This window comes from Meriones unguiculatus, chromosome 17 (genome assembly GCF_030254825.1).
Source record: "Meriones unguiculatus strain TT.TT164.6M chromosome 17, Bangor_MerUng_6.1, whole genome shotgun sequence".
In the NCBI taxonomy this organism is placed as follows: domain Eukaryota; kingdom Metazoa; phylum Chordata; class Mammalia; order Rodentia; family Muridae; genus Meriones; species Meriones unguiculatus.
The window spans coordinates 41,902,372-41,920,000 of record NC_083364.1 but is presented as its reverse complement, the minus strand read 5'-3'; the positions used below and the strand labels follow the sequence as shown (position 1 = coordinate 41,920,000).

Sequence of the window (17,629 nt, the reverse complement as noted above, 5' to 3'; positions counted from 1 at the left end):
TAGCCCAATGGGCTCCAGGGGATAGCCCCATGATCAGACAGACATCCCTGGTTACAACTCAGTGGGCCACAAAGAAAAACACAGAAACATGTGGGAGATTCCTGCCTGGGAAATAGGGGACTATGGGGGAGGGGAGAATGAAAAGAATACATTTTATGCACAACACACATACGAAAATGTCAAAGAATAAATGTGATTTTAAAATATGGTGGTAGAGACAGGGAGATGAGCAAATAGAAGAAGAAAAAAAGAGAATAAATGATTGCCACTTAAGAGGAAGGTCGACCCACTGTTCTGTTTGAGCCTCTAGCTGTCCTTTGATGGTTTTCTTGAGACAATTATTATTAATAGGAATTTATTAATCTCTCACCATGGGGCACCCAGAACACGTGTGCACACACCCACACATACGAACACACGTACACATAATTTTTAAAATTAAATACAATTCTTTTTGAATTGAGACGGGGAAGTAACACTTCCCGTCAGAGAGATAAAACAGAAACTACACACACACGCACAGACATGTACAGAGTGAATAGACTCTAACCCATCAGGACGGGTGAAGCGAAATGGCCTAGACCAACAGTACCGAGCAATCCCAGCACGGATGCAGCAGGCCCGGAACTCTCTGCACAGTTGTAGAAGCAAACGGATGGAACCGCTGTAGAGGCCCGGCAAGCAGAACCCACTGAAATGGAGCATGATCTGTGTCTGCATAGCATAACCTCCCAGGCTGTGCAGGCCGGAACGTGTGTAGCGGATCACACTTGGGAAAGCTGAGTGGGGCCAGCCCCCCAGAGGGACCACATAACTGAGGCAATGCCAAGTAAGACACCAGAGGCTCTCAGCCACTTGCTGATCTCTGGAGACTTGAACTTCAGCCAGAACCAGCTACGGGGCTGTGCTGCAGAGAGCCAGTGCCCAGACCACGGGCTTCGTGTTGCCCACTAATCTCCAATACAAAAACGAATGAAGGGCTGTGGCGGCCTTGCTGCCAAATGGCAAGTTAATTTTGTCGCTAGAAAGGGACGTGAAGAAACTGCACCTTGATATTGCTGATTTCGCCATGGTGGCAGGAAAAAATAAATAAATAAATAAATAAATAAATAGACCCTACCTTTCCCTTTACTCTAGATTCTGAAAGGTGACAAACAACAACTTGTTTCTTCTCAGTAAGAAGGCAGTAAAATGTGGCTGTGGCTTGGCATCATGCTCTGCAGAAGAAACGATGATCACTGGGGTCAGCCACTTTTTGTTTCTGTGACAACCACCTTAGAAAACACTTACTGAAAATAAAGGTTTGAGTTGATGGTTCCAGAGATCTCGGCCTGGTCACCGTTGGCTCCACTGCGCCTAGGTTGAGGCTGAATGCTGTTGAGAGCAATCACAGTGGGACAGCAGCTCACCTCATGGTGGCCAGGAAGCAAAGCAAAGCCACCTCATGGTGGCCGGGGGTGGGAGGGGAGGAGAGAGGGAGGACACGTGCTCCCAGGCTTCCTCCTTTCCCCCCTTTTATTCCAGATGACCTGCAGCCTACTGGACTGCGGTGCTGCCCAGGCATACTGGGTCCTCCTCCCTTAGTTCTCCACAGAAATTCTCTCAGACACATCCCAGAGGTAAGCTTTGCTGATCTCCAAGGCACTTCCCAATCCAAACAAGTTGATACTAAAGATTAACCATTGAGCCTTGGGAAAAAGATTCACTCAGTAAATGGCTTGAGTCACAAGCATGAAGACTTGGGTTCAGAACCCCAGTACCAAGGCCAGGACTGAGGCTGGAGAGATGGCTCAGCAATTATGGGCAATGGCTGCTCTTCCAGACGACCCAGCTTTGATTTCCAGCACCCACAGGGCAGCTCACCACTGTCTATAACTCTGGTTCCAGGGAATCCGATGCCGCCTTCTGGCACACACATGGCGCACGGACGTACTTGTCAAAATGGCTTCCAATAGAAAGTGGCAAACATCACAATCCTGTCATCTCAGGACTTGGAAGACAGAAACAGGAGCAGCTTGGACATGGGCAAGGCCAGCCGGCACTACAGGGTGAGACTCCACCACAAAGCACAAATCCAGAGAGAAGTGCACTACTGTGGTTCTCAGACACAAAGAGAAGGTGGGCATCGCTGAAGAGAGACACGCAGTACAGGTCATATCCATGGGCACCCTCTGAGCAGGAAACGATACCGGCTAGAAACCCAGGTCTGCACCGAGGATGAAGGCCTCACATTGCTAGACTGCAAGACGGTGCCAACAGAAGCAGCAAGCGCCACACCTATGCCTCGCTCTTCAGCCCCATGCCCTCCCTGTCAACTACAATGTTTCTGCGGGTGCCCTTTTATTCCCACTTTACTGGAAGTCTTTAGAGGGTTCTTATATTTTGTCAGGGTTTGTGTGTGTGTATATGTGTGTGTGTGTGTGTGTGTGTGAATCTATTAAGATTATGATTTTTAAACTTTTAACCTGTTAAATGGTGAATTAGATGTGCATACCATAGGGACAAAGCTAGAGAGAGACAACCTGAGTGTTAACAGGAAACAGTGCAGAGCCATAAAGGACACCAAATGATACTCAAGCATTGGAACACGACTTATGTGTGTGTGTGCGTGTGCCACAATGGGTTCTGGGCCTGGACTCGGGTCCGTGTGGAAGGCAAGCACTCAGATAGCTGAGCTAGATGTGGCCTCCATCATCCGAAGAGTGACAGTCCACGAGAGGCAGGAAGGGGCTCGACACAACTCAGTGGCCCGCTTGGGCGCCATCTTCGGGAGTTTATTTTAGGCGTGTTTAAGCACAGTACCATTTGCCAGAAACTTTTCCTGGTGATGGTTAACTCAATCTCCTATGCACAACAAAGCTTAGGACCTCGTTACACTGAAACTGTAAAGACAGTTGCCCATCAGGCTCAGCATCTGCTTTGATAGTCTGAAGGGCAGAGGCTTTCAGAGGCCCTCTGTGGTAGGTTCCTATGTTTCCTGTTTTCTTCTTCTTCTGATGTCCATCCTCTTTGCCTTTCCGGATGGGGATTGGACATTTTAGTTAGGGTCCTCTCTCTTGCTTAGTTTCTTTAGATGCACAGGTTTTAGTGGGTTTGTCCTATGTTGTATGTCTATATGAGTGAGTATATACCATGTGTGTCTTTTTGCTTCTGGGACAACTCACTCAGGATGATCCTTTCCAGATCCCACCATTTACCTGCAAATTTCATGATTTCCTTATTTTTCATTGCTGAGTAATATTCCATTGTGTAGACGTACCACAATTTCTGCATCCATTCTTCAGTTGAGGGGCATCTGGGTTGTTTCCAGCTTCTGGCTATTACAAATAAAGCTGCTACAAACATGGTTGAGCAAATGTCCTTTTTGTGTACTTGAGCCTCTTTTGGATATATGCCCAGTAGTGGTATGGGTGGATCTTGAGGAAGCGCTATTCCTAGTTGTCTGAGAAAGCGCCAGATTGATTTCCAGAGTGGTTGTACAAGTTTACATTCCCACCAGCAGTGGAGAAGGGTTCCCCTTTCTCCACAACCTCTCCAGCATGTGCTGTCACTTGAGTTTTTTATCTTGGCCATTCTCATGGGTGTAAGGTGAAATCTCAGGGTTGTTTTGATTTGCATTTCCCTAATGGCTAGTGAGGTTGAGCATTTCTTTAAGTGCTTCTCTGCCATTCGGTATTCCTCTACAGAGAATTCTCTGTTTAGCTCTGTTCCCCATTTTTTAAGTGGATTACTTGGGAGCGTTAGCAGGCCTTCTGGTGTTGGTCTCCTTGGTTTGCCTGTGGTATATATGCAAGATTAGAGTCTCACAACAGTGTGATGCAGCCATGATCATTCAGGCCTTTACAGCCATTGAAGCAGGACATTCGCCCAAGCATGGTTGGATACCATAAAAAGCTAAAATGTTACGCTCAGGATGCGAGGCTAAGCACTGCACTCAGGGTCAGCCACTTTGGACCCAGAGAAGAGCATGTCTGATTGCATGCGGGTTGATACCCCAGGTCCCACCTCTGAGAAAAAGGTATCGGACAGGTCTGATGCTCTTTGGGTGGATGACACCTAAATGAACATCGGTACAAAGTCCCAATTTATTTCTAATATCAGAGATCAGACCTCTACTCTTGCCTGATGCATCTAAAACAAAAAGGGGGAACTGTAGAGAGCTGCGGAATGCTGTGCCTTAAAGATGGAGCTGGTTTCTGCCTTCCACCTTCCCGATGGTGAGTGCTCTCTGTCACGAACAATTCCACATTTGGCTAAGGCTGAGGATCTGGCTTGCTTCCATGTATGTGGACCTATCTGCATTGCCCACGTGGCACGCCTGGGTTGGCTACCCAGAGGCTATTTAAGCTGTGGGCTGGCTTTCCCCAGGGTCAGATGATTGTTCAAGGTTCCTGAATAAACTGCATTGAAAAAAAAAAAAAAAGAAACTGTAAAGACGTCTTCCATAAAGGTGCTTCCACAGACTGACTACACATGACACCTTCCATCAAGACTAGTGTTTACACATTGACAAGCTCACAGTAGGATTGGGGGGTGGCGATACGGTATGTTCTCAGCCGCACGGACAGCACAAAGGTCACTGGGCTATCAACCCTGTCTGCTGTCAGGCTTCTGGATGGATCACAGGTCGACACATTCCTTCCTTGAAGGCACAAGTCTGTGTGTTTAACATTCCAGGTTCTCCGGTACTTTTCTGTGAGCACAAGGACCTCAGTGCCTCCCACCTCATCTTTTAAGACTTCTGGGGTTTGCCACTAGTATTGAACGGGGGGAATGTGAAGAGAACATCTGTCAGGAAACCAACCTGGCAGAGAGTAAAGGGTGGAGGGAGGGGAAGGCCAGTTATCAGCCAGAAAACTGAAGTGGCAGAAATGCAAAGTGACACAGATGTAACTTGAGGAAGGGGTGAGTGAATACAGCAAGAAGACTGCAGGGAGGAAAGATTTGGGGGATTCATTGGTTTTCAGTTACCCATCATGAGAAGAAATAAACGATCTCCACCTACAAACAGGCCGTGGGGTCTCACACAGGCCAGGGCGTAGAGAGTATAATGCAGCCACAGTCAACAGCCCTTACACTCTAGAGAACACGGGAAACTGGGCCAAGCACAAAATCAGTCCACCAGGGATTTAAACACACACACACACACACACACACACACACACACACACACAGCATATGTGCCAAACGTCATATGTAAACTATGATTTTTTTTTTTTTTTCTTAATACTCTTGAAGTAGGATGGTAAGTAAAGGGTTTGCAGAGCTCGGGCATGCGAAATCTGCATTAGTTCATGTGCCACAGGTGGGAAATAAGAGGGCTGGGGAAAGGCTCCGTTACCCTCCATCCCACTCAGAGGAAGATGCTCTGCCAACTTGCACTGCAGAAGAGGAGCTGGGCGGAGAACTCGGAAGGAAGTGCTGAAGAGTGCAAATTATTTTTGTGTTCACGCACTTCATCATCATCAGTTTATAGAATATTCGTTAGACAGTGAGGAGTAAGCAGATTTGATTTATTTTAATGCAGGCAGATGGCTTGGTCATGGAAATTGTGAAGAGATTTACCAAGCCGCTCCATCAGATCAAGGACATCACGGAATTAAAGGCCTCGGAGAGACCCTACCAGCCTGCAGCTCACGTTATGTTTTCTCCTTAATGACAAAGACAATTTGACCCTACGATTCAAAACAGCCATGGAGGGCACATCTTAAGAAGGCACCTGCCAATATAAGCTGAGCAGCAGGCACCTACAACACGCCACGCTCTGTGGCCACTGAAGCTGCAAATTCAAAGTCACAATTCCAGAAAGTGTTTTCAGGAAAATGACATGTTTAAGTTCCTACAGTGATCCTGGCATGTAAAACTCAAGAACCACTTCTTATGGGCATGGCTTGGATTTGGGAGTAATTTGTCCACCTACAAGAAAGGGTCCACTTAACTTATTGGGTGATGGGTTTATGAGTTGCAAAGGTTTTGTTGTTGTTGTTGTTGCTGTTTTTTGGTCCTATCAGCCTGACTGACTCTGCCCATCTTAGAGACCATCTGGCTTTGTATGCAAACATCATCTTTCAAATATGCAAAAGAACAGCCTGGAAACACTAGCAATGGCACAAAGCCACCAATAACACAACTGGCATGAAGCTGTGGACTTAACCACGCCCCTCAAAGCTTTCAGTACAAGAATCTATCATCCTGCAGGTGGCTATAGCTCATGAAAGGCACCAGCTTCTCATTTTTAATCAGTAGATGCAACAGTGAAAAGTTTATCCATCATGTGCCCTACAAGGTAAAGCTCAGACATCTGCCTGCCTTAAACATAAACAGCACTGGAGTGGAGTAAAAGGATCGAAGCAGCAACTGATAAAAGGATGCTCACCTAGTCCCACCCTGCTTTGATAGAGATGTAACAGATCTAAGAGGGAGGGAAATGAGCCATAAGCACATCCCTCGAGGTGATGAGGAGACATCAATCTCAAAGTAAAAACTTTTTTAATGAAAGTTTTGGTTTCTTTGTATGCTATTGTAAATATGCTTTTGTTTTAATCCCAAGTGTGGGATTTTTTTGTTGTTGTTGTTGGCCTATAGTTTGTCCACACCTGTTAACTGTCACATGTGGGGTGTGACCTTTGCCAGTGGTAACAGCCTTCCACGTGCTGCACGGGGGAGGGAGGTATGTGGTCTAGGGCTCTGAGCGTATACATAGGGGAGCCCAGAAAGAGAAGGTGTGGCATTTGGTGTTGGCGTGTGGTAACAGTTTGGAGAGACCAGAGACCAGAGATGGTGTGGTGGTTTGGAGCAGAGAGAAATGCTTCGGGTGCAGCGGTATGGAGGAGCCTGCTAGCTGCAGTTGACAGAGATTGGTATAGAGCCCTAAAAGAACCCCTTGACCCTAACTAAATAGCCAGGAGAAGTAAAGGGGTATGGGCCCTCTCTCCTACTTAAGGTTGGGGGAGTGGAAGGGAGGTAGAGGCCTAAACATCCCAAATAAAGTAGAGTTTTAAACAGGACCTCTACTGGTGGCTTTCTACTATAAACTTTAAATATCACTTCCATTATAACTACTTTTTATAATCTTCTCAACAGATTAAGATGGTTTAACTCACCAGGATACCTCACTATAGATGGAGGACGAGAAGAGAAAGGGTCAGATCTCTATTTTCGTGGAAGTTTTATGTTAAAACCCAGCCATATAAAATCTTCAGATTGTCTTGCTACCAATGACCTTGCCACTAAAAACTAAAAGATTAGATTCTGTAATCTAATTCCTTCATCCAGGTGAAGGCAAGCCTGGAAAAGGACATGCCCAGGCCATCCCTCCAGAGTGCACTCTGCACAGACGACTCATCTTCCAGACTTAAATAAGGCTGAATAATCCTTACAGCTGACCCTAAGCGTCTGCTATACGGCAGGTGCTATGCTTGACCCCAACTAATGTTGTTTAATTCAGTTTTACTCAGCATTAGAAAAAAGTCCCTCTCCTCCACAAGATAAACTCAAGCTCAGGCATTACAGGCATTACATAACATTCACGAGGCAAAAATAAGTAGCATGACAGTGATTTTTAAACTCAGTTTCTCTGAGTAGAAAAGTGCATGAGCTTTTGCACAGTGCTCTTTGCCACAAAAAGTTAGATGACTACAGCCCAGGGTTTCTTCTTTGGGTGAGCTAGACTACAGAAATGCTACACAGACGTTATCTACAAATATGTTATCCACAAACAGGTTCACTATAACACTGCTGATCGGAAAAACAACAACTTAGAGACAACATAAAGGTCTAACCTTGGGGAGATAAACCATGAATGAGCGCTCTGTGCTCTGAAGTGCTAATACTGAGACCAAAGAGAGTGAGGTGAATGCATGTCACTGGCGGGAAGGGCTCCGCCATTAACTTGCTGAGCTTTAAAAGTAAAATACAGAACATTACGTCATAGACTAATTTTAAGAAGAAACTGAGCCGGCCACATGCCTGTGATCCCAGCACTTGGGGAGGCAGAGGCAGGCGGATCTCTGTGAGCTTGAGGCCAGCCTGGTCTACAAAAGAAGTCCAGGGCAGCCAAGGCTACACAGAGAAACCCTGTCTCAAAGAAGAAACTAATCTGTATGTGGGTCTGTTTTATGCTTCCAAAAAATGTCTATACCTATGCACAGAAAACCAGTGTATCCAGTGGGTGGAAGTCAGGACGTATCTATCTACATACACATAAATATGTGTGTGTGTGTGTGTGTGTAGATAATAAATGAGTTTTTTACACTGACAATGTTGCCCTTGAGATTAAATATTATAAAGTACATGTTAATCGTATGCTGTCTCCAAAATAAAAGAACCTAACATCCCATTGCCACACACTTGTGGCGCTTCAAGCGCAGCCATGAGCCTCAGATCCTATCAGAAAGTCTGTGGGATGAACACAGGCATTCTTAGTAGCAGTAAAGCACTTTGTCCCTCTTACCCTGAGCTGACGTCTGCAATGACATTCGGAGGCCATGGCTCGTGAACCACTGGCGCCTTATCACTTGGGCCAAGACCTTGGCACTAAGCTGTAGTGGCGGGACCCAGCATCCTCCCCACTATACACTCACGGAGTGAGGGAAGAAAAGCTTGTTTTATCAACATCCTTGATGAAAAACATAACTATAATTTTACCAGTTCCTGGCCTTTATCTTTAACAGTATTCTGTGTCACAGCATATGTAATGTAAAACATTAATCATGCACACTACATGCCAAGGAAATGGCCGTCCCAAGAAAAAGCACACCACAGCTGCACACGCTCAGAACTCAGAGAACAAGCCTTTTCCTTAGTTCAACACACAGGCTTGAAGAACAACACAAACAACGATGACTGAGATTTGAGACCTGACAGCTATTTTCTCAAAACTGGACAAAGTGAAACCATCCTTTCAAGCTGTCTGCTGCCGAAGACATAAAACTGGAGTGAGTATTAAAATATTATAAAATTTGTCTGACATGATGCACCAAACGGCTTCACACACAGTCTCTGGAAGACTATTGTAATGCAATCGACAGCAATAGTGACAATTATCTTTTTTATATTTCATAATATAACATATATCAACGGTTAAGCCAATGAATCAATATTTCCCAGTAGTCAGGGTATACTATTACAAAAAAAATGTGTGTGTGAATGAGCTATTCGATGCACAAGGCAAACCAAAGGATCTTTGATATCATAAGTGTGAAACACTTAATGACATGTTATCCAGTTCCACAAATGCACCCGATCTCTAACAAACAAACCACATTTTAGAAGGATATTAAAAGTATCCAAAATTATGTCACATTTTGGAATAATACTAAGAGTATCCTAAATTATATGAAAAGGCCATTACAAATTCTATCTGTGCCAAGACAAACAAGCTTCGTACACTCTGAAAAACCACGACAATGGATTTCAGGGCACAGGATGCAGAAGCAGGTGTGTGCTAACGAGCCAGACCTTAAAGAGATTTCCAGAAATGTCAAACAGAAATACTCATGCTATTTGGTTTGGGTGGTAATAATTACCTGTCAGGAAGACAGGCTGTTTCTTTCACTATCTCACAGATTTCTTGGTGGGTCTCTGACTTGATTTTTAATACACACTCTAATTACACAAAGCACCATCTAACCCTTGACAACCTTTGAGGCCTGAAGTGTCTTTGCAGTTGGGTAGCGCGTTTCTCACATGCTCTACACGCTCTAAAGTCCTGGCCAGCAAGAGCTGGTGCAGCAACCTGTGTTTGCCCATGGGCGACACCGTAAGTCAGCTATACTGTAAATTGTTTAACCAATGAAAGCCTAAGACACTAGCCCTGTACGAAAACGCTGTTGTCACAGGAGTGACGTCTGTTTTGTGTTTTTTTGGGTTTTTTTTGTTTGTTTGTTTTTTTGGGTTTTTTTCCCAGTGAATTTGTGTTCTGACAGATGAGCTTGACCCAGGGGCACTGCCTAACTAACAGTGATGCCCCCAGCCCAAAGAAACAGGGTAGCACAGTGATGGCTGTTCGGTGTTGGCTGATAGCTAAGCCATCTCTAGTGCATGGTTAGATTGGGTAATGAGCAGTAGATGGCTTCTGGCACTTTTGAGAGGGCATAAACAACCCTGCAGATGCAGAAGATGGTAGGCTGGGAATCACAGCTGGCATAAACTCTGAATGAAGGGAAAGAAGCAGGAGGGAACAACAGATACTGCCAGTTCTCAGGGGGGGGATGAGGGAGGACATAAAGGCCCCGCCTCTGACTTATCATTAATGCACCTGTGTCTAAAGCGCATCTCCCGAGTTTTAGGTACAGGGAGTGAGGAGGGGCGGGGTTGGGGAGAATTGGGCGGCCAGGGGAGGGAAGGGCAGGGGGTAGGGCAGGCTAAGAAAGTTGTTATGAGTAAATGACCGTCCCTGGAAAACAAGTTCTAACATGCAGTCCTAAGGGTCTGACAAGGTACCAGGCATGGAAGCAGGAAGCTTCAGGTTACAACGGATGGCTGAACGCCTGAGATTATTTCCCTACAGGGAGCAAAACCTTCAGAATTACACAGGGGGAACCCTACTTCAAAACTCGACAAAGTCACAGAAAAGCTAAGAACCAATCGGTTTTTAAAAAGCTGTAAGTCCTTTTTTTTTCTGTTTAATTTCCAAGCAACTCACGGAAAAGTTTTGAAACCATAAAAAATCTCCATCACCTCTTCTACAAAATATACCAAATCTTAGAATAATTTATATGTCATCTATAAAACATATTACATATATAAAATGAACTATACAGTAGGCCGACATGAGGCACACTGATTCCTGAAGGAGATGACAACAAAGACTCTACACTTCTTTTAAGAAGGAAAACAACAATCTTTTCAGGTGCCCTGAGGACACGCACTCAGTCACCCTAACAGAGAAAGGAACTATCCCCGGAATATGTCAGTATTCCCTCATGTGGCCACCAATGCTCAGCTACTGGGACATTCCTGCGTCCGGTTGGTTGGTGCAGGTCGTTGTTTTATCGGTGCTTTAGCTAAGCAAGATAACTGGAGGCAGCCAAGAATGACTATACTGGTGACCTTTGAAGACTTTGGTGCTATCAGGAGAAAACACCCTCCTGAACAGGTGAGGAGACAAAGGAGGGAGGAGAAATGAAAACAAGGGGCGTCAGTGAGAAGGCGGGAGGGAAAATCTGCATAAGCAATGCTATGAAACAGGGCACTTGGGGGGGGGTTAATGAAGACCTGGGTTTTGTTTCCAGCGATGGGATTTCTAACGCACCTTCATGTTTTCAGATTTCTAAAGTACAAAACTGATGGGTCTCTTAGGACTAGCCAAGCTGTGGCTCCATTACAATACAATTATGTCACGCTCAACGAAAACATGGGGCCAGTGTTTCTATTCCACAAACCTACTGCACTTTAGCCCTAAATCCTGACTACTGGCAGCCAAAACCACCGTTAACCCAGTTCTCTAAAGATAATCCTAAAACAAAAAGAAAACGTGGTCCACATCTTTCCTGAGCTCAGGATTCCCAGGATTTAAACCTCCCCTCGCTTTTCTCACGAAAGTACACCTTCCAAAGCATCGTTTTACCTTCCTCTTAAGATCCAAAAGTTAAGCGCAGCAAAACCAGCCCACTTTTTCAAAAAGACTACTCAGTAAGCAGTCTCCGCCCACACTGGCTAGTCTGTATGGGTTTCACCCTAACCTAATCATAAACTTGAGCGGGGTTTATCACAGCCTGCATCTTCCTAGGATACGGGAGTGAAGCAGAGTCACCCAACCTAGCCTGGGACAGAGCGCTGGGGAAGGGACTCTGCTGCAAATCAGAAAACGCATTTCTTCATCAAATGCCGACAGCTGCTGTAGTCGCCCTGATGCCTGGAAATCTTGCACAGGGGTTGTCGATTACCCAAACTTCACACCCAGAAGGCAACACCTCGTGGCTTTACCACAGGCTTCGTTTTAACTAGCTTCCCATTCTTACGACATAAATCAGATGGCTTCCAGAGCCCACCCAGGAACTGACAACCTGTCCTAAGCCAGTTAGTTGCTCAGAGAAGTGTGACCAGCGGAGGAGCTGACGTCCTCCAGATGGTGGGGAGGGGTGCCGTACTTGGAGTGAGACCTGCTGGCGGCAGCCAGTCCCAGTCCAAGGGGAAAAGTTCTGGTGACTGTGCTCGCAGCGAAAGGCAAAGCTAGGGGCCTGGCTATCCCACTTCAAAAGGCCAAACATTCGTAAAAGCTGAGGGAGTCGGAACAGATTGTTATCATCGGCCCAGGTAACAATGGGCCTAGAGATAAACTGGAGACTGGTGGAAGGGTAAAGCTGAAACAGTGCTTCATTGTACAGCCCAGGTTCGACCACGCAGCTCTTGATGTAGTTAGTCCAAGAGGGCCTCAGCCTTGTAGTCTTCCTGCCTCGGCCTCCCGGATGCACCAAGTTATATGCATGCACCCCCACAGGAGGCTTACGGGTAGTGTGAGAGAGAAGCAACAATTCTCCAACCCTGGACCAGCTCGCAAAACACCCCCAGTCCCTCCCCTCCTGCCGTGGCTGGCTATTCAGACTCTAGTACGCCAGCACCTCCACCTTGTTTGCCACTGCATCACATGGCTTAAGCATGAAGATGCAAATGAGGATTTTTGTGATAGAGGTTTCTACTACGGAAGTGTGAAAACATGTCTGAAAATGTGCCGCTTACTGTTACCAGGGGGTAAGAGCCTGGACAAGCGTCTTCAGTCCTGCATGTCACCTTGGGTCTGACAACAGTTCTAAGCATAATATTAGAACTCCAGATGGCCAACGTGGTCATGCTGGCGCACCCCTGTGATCCCAGCACTCAGGCAGGCAGAGGCAGGGGGATCTCTGTGAGTTCAAGGCCAGCTTTGTCTACAAAGTGAGTCTAGGACAGCCAAGGCTACACAGAGAAACCCTGTCTTGGGGAAAACAAAAACAACAACAACAACAAAACCCTCTAGCTGACTTGGTGTTTAAACTGCTTCCCAAGTACTATAGGCTGAATAAGCTAAACCTCCCTGAAATCTTCACACCGTTATCTGTCATCTTTCAAGAAGGTCAAACTACAGATTTTGACCAAAAAGTAAAGTCTTCCAAAAAGTTACATTTTGTATTTTGATATGACCTTTTTCTTTTTACACACTGCCCCAAATTCTGTAAAATTATCTGCTATTTCAAAGAATCACAGGTAAAAGAAATATTTCAGATACTTCTTGTTTATTTGTAGATAAGAGTCTCATTATGTAGCCCTGGCTGGCCTGGAGCTTACGGTTAGCCTTGAACTTAGTGAGATTCACTTGCCTCTGCCTCCTGGGAATGGGATTAAAGACGAGTGCCACCATATCTGGCTCATTTGAACTGTTCTAAGCCACTTATGGAATTGCACGGAAGTAAACTTACCTACCCAAATTCCCGATGAACTCATAGAAATTTAACAAAAATAACAGCAAGGCCAGGGCACCTATTTTCTCTCTTTTATGGAAGAGATTTCTACTTCTGGTGTGTTATTCCTGTCGCTGCTGTTTGGTCACTTTTCCAGAACTCAACTTTGCCCACTGTGGAAGACAGCCAGTGAGGTGCAAGTTCTAAAGACACACGGCCCTTCAGTCCAACCAACGTTGCCACGGCCTGATTCAAGAACTCAGTCCGGACACAACACGCTCCCGGACACCAGAGTACAGCACAGCCCTACACCCTGCGGCCTTTCCCAAGACAAAGCCCTAACTCAGCACTCATTTAAACCACCCCAAGGCACCCATCTCCACCTCCTCCCTCTGCCTTTTCTCTGCTCTTCCAGGGAGAAGCCTGTCCTCTCACTGGAACACGCTCCCTCACTGTCCCTTCATATAGACCTCCTTCTCACCGCTCCCTGAGCTGGGAAAGCCCAACCAGCTCTCAATTTAGATGCTCTAAATCCTATGCAATCAAAGTCCAGACCAAAAGTTAACTTGGCCATGAAGTAAATATTCCTTGGTGCCGCTTGGCGAGTGTCTCTCATCGTTTATTTGGTGCACCAATAAGGGATCTGTGCCTGCCGATAGCATGTTTGAAGAAAGAAAATCCCATAAGGGCTACAGACAAACCTTATATCCTACCACCATCTCTCCACACCACACACCCACCCACCAGATGTCCAAAGGCACCCAGTGGTAGCAACAAAAATGTCTGTTGAACAGAGAAACTTTTAAAAAAAATAGTGAAAAGTGGCTCTACAGAACGGATCATTCCTCGTATTCTAACTATCTTGGAAGTCTTCAGAAGCATTGTAGTATTGGGGAGAGTTAGATCCACCCAAAGCCAAGGCATACAGGAGATGGCTTCGCATGGATGATTCCGGAAATGACATGACCTCCTTCAAAGTACTGCCTACTAAATCCAAAACCAACCCATACACAAACTCCGTCGGCCAACAAAGTTCTGACGGCGGGTTTTTCCATCAAAAATATCTGAGCTGTTCTTACAGCCCTATCTATGAATGTTTCAGCTGTGCTCAAGGACGGTGAGGAAAAAAAAAATCTGCTGTTTCCTTACTTCACCTTTGAACGAAGGACAGGCCTGCTGACGGTGGTGAATGACAAAATCGGTTCCGAAGCTCAAGTGCACAAATGCCCATGCCCGCACATCATCACTGAAAACAGCCTACCGAACTTCAAAAAGTTCCAGCTCTGCTGCTCACAGCTTCCCCGGCATCTACGAGGAGGGTACACGGAACACTCGGCTATGCTTTCTCCTCTACTAGGGGAACAGCCTAAGATTTGGGTTACTCCAAGATTAGACATGTTTATTCAAGCAAGGCCATAAAAAAAAATGTCTGGAAGCCTGCAGAGATATCTAGAGAGAAAAATACAGTTAATCACAGCACTCCACCTCACTGAACTAGCTGGATGAATAAGAGCCTCCTGACCAGATTTTTTCAGTAAACCTCAGCCACCAGTTAATTGAGACAGAAAACTTGATTCCGTGAAACAATGCCCACACAAAGGCAGCACTGTATAAAATGAAATTCAGAGCCCACGTATCCTGGCTATCGAGGGAAAAACAAAATGTATGGAAAACCGAAGATAGGAAATTTAAATAAACAACCGCTTTCAAACTCTTCCTCACACGGCCACATCCTATGCCTTTTCATGAGGCACCTCAGACCCTTTGGTTACGAAACTGAGAGCGTAAATAAACTTTGCTTTCGGGTTTGTGATCGAGCACACGGAAAGGCATTTATTTCTAAAATAAAGCGAGCTGCTAACCCTGCGTTACGCTTTAAAGCTTAGGACGAAGCTATCATTTAAAATCATTGAAGAACGAGCATTTTCCAGTCAACCTGATTCTCTGGGAAACCGAACCCTCCTCCGAGGTGGCGGTGAGGCTACAAAGTTTTCGCGGAGCCGCCAGCGATCCTGAAACACTCTTCCTAACCGGACCGGCAGCCGGAGTCTGTACCTGGAAGCGGAGCCGCGCAGGGGTTAGGGCGCTGGGGGACCCCCGGGCGACGCGGGCCTCCGGGGCAGCGGGTCCCGGCCCCCGCGGGGCGCCGGCGGGTGGGTGTCCGCCGCGCCGGGACGGGCTGGTGGACTCACCGAGCAGCGACGCCAACAGCCAGGACGCCGGAGCGGAGCGCCGCCGAGTCATGCCGGGGCCGCCGCGGGAGCCGCCGTCCGCCGCGCGCCTGGGGCGGCGGGGTGCGGCGGGGGAGCGAGCGGGACACGCCGAGGCCGCTCCGCCGAGGCTCGGGGCACGCTCGGGCTTCCCGGGCTCGCCGGCCGGCGCGGCCACCACCCGCCGCCGCAGCCACTCCCCCCCCAACCCCCCAAGCTCCCGCCAGCTCTTCCCCAGCCCGGGGGCTCCCAGCCGCCTCGCCCGCTCGCCGCCGAGCGGTCTCCAGGGCAACCGAGGCTCCAGCGCGACGCCTCGCGGTCGCGGGCAAGACGCGCACAACTCCCAGCTGGCGCGGCTGGGCACCTGCGGTGGTCCAGGTGGGCTGGACCGAAAACCCGGGGGGCGGGGGGTCCTCAAATCCAACACCGCGTTCTAGGCTGCAGTTTTCAGACAGTCCCTACCCTGCTCGGCTCGTTTCTCCGTTAGCCTCTTCGGAAGAACCAGTTAATCTAAGAGAACCTAATTGTCACGACCGACTCTTAGGAGAGTTAGCCTCTCCCGGGGATGAGTGCCCTTATTGGTTGGCCAATGCAGAGTCCGTAAGCCACACACGAGCAAGAAAATTTGATGGGGCAGGTTGTAGATAGACAGATAGATAATTTTTATATAGATACAAATGCATACACATGCTTATGTAACTAAGAAAGAGGCTATCAACTCGGGAGTGGAGCAAACGCAATGGAATGTTATTTCTATTTAAAAAAAAAAAACAAAAAAAAAAAAAACAGGATGACCTTAAACACCTGATCTTTCTGCCTCCACTTCCCAAGTCCTGGGATAACAGGCCTGCCACCATGCTTGTCATCTCTCGATGTTTGTAAGGGGTCCCGCACAATGCTAAACGTTTCTTGGACTACTTTTAATAAGTACCTTGACTGTGGCAGCTATTGCTTTAGATGCAATTCTTGCGTCTTCTTGCCTTTCGATTCTCGTTTGTTATGGTTACGTGGAAGAGACCTTCTGTAACAGTTGAAGCCCTTTTACTTCTTTGAGCTGCGCTACCGCCATTCCCTTCCCGTTTCACTTTCTGCTTCGTTTTACAACCCAGAGTCATTTTCTGCTTCTCCGTTCACACTGGGCCTTCTATAGTTGAGGACATAGTTGCCCGGCCACGTGATCAGATTCTGACCAGCCTAGATTAGAATTCCTGGAACTGTTTGGAATTCTGAGCCCCCCACCCCCTCACCCCTCTCCGCACCTCACAGAAACAATCTTGCCAGGATAACTCAGAAACAATAGTACCCTCAGAAGCAAAGCAAATGTAGAACAACACCTTTTAAAAAGTACCTTTGCACAAAGATTGAAAGTTATGGGGAAAAACTAAAATATCAAGAAAGTAGAATTATAAACATTTTTTGAAAACTGGAATGTTATATTTTTTTAAGCAAAAAGGGGAAATATTAAAAATGCCAATCAGTAGGGGCTCAAGTGAGGACAGTGGTTAAGAGCACTTGTTGCTCTTGCAGAGGACCTGGATTCTGTTCCCAGTACCCACATGGTGGCTCACAATCATCTGTGATCCAGTGCCCTCTTCTGACCTCTGAAGGAACCAAGCACACATGTGGTGTATATATAAGCGTAAGGCAAAACACTCATAAGACATAGAAAATAAGTATTTTAAGATAGTGCCTATCATTTTAGCAAGAGTGTCATGAAAAGATAGTCTGTTCTTATGAGTTAGAGATGACTCAGCCTTCGCTCACACTTTCTATCTCTCATAATAATAAGTTTAAATTTTCAACATTGGTGTCACCTGTAGCTTGTGCTAATTCCTTTTCCTTCCAGACCAAGGACTAGATTTTATTTTCTCCATCAAGTCCCTTACCCTGTCTTGTATGTAATCTGACCCCTGTCCTCATCAGAGCACAGAAACAGTATAGGTAGAAAAGAAGTTGTGAAGTGGTCAGTGCATTCACTTTGCCTTGTCATGACCCCAAATTTAAATGACACGCGATGTTTAATTTTTAGTTAAGTAGAAT

General features: G+C 46.5%; 1 protein-coding gene across 3 annotated transcripts in view; it reads right to left on the bottom strand.

Annotated features, from left to right (window-relative positions):
• The window catches only part of Igsf11 (immunoglobulin superfamily member 11), a 125,626-nt gene extending 109,813 nt beyond the window's left edge, over positions 1-15,813 (bottom strand). Inside the window, exon 1 of one of the 3 annotated variants that reach the window (XM_060370396.1) lies at positions 15,572-15,813. In XM_060370396.1, the coding sequence (XP_060226379.1) occupies positions 15,572-15,623 (52 nt within the window). In that variant the 5' untranslated portion in view covers positions 15,624-15,813. Of the gene's footprint in view, positions 1-15,434; positions 15,455-15,571 lie in introns of those variants that run through there. The other 2 variants (XM_060370395.1, XM_060370398.1) reach the window with 2 other exon arrangements.
• Between the last annotated feature and the right edge of the window lie 1,816 nt (positions 15,814-17,629).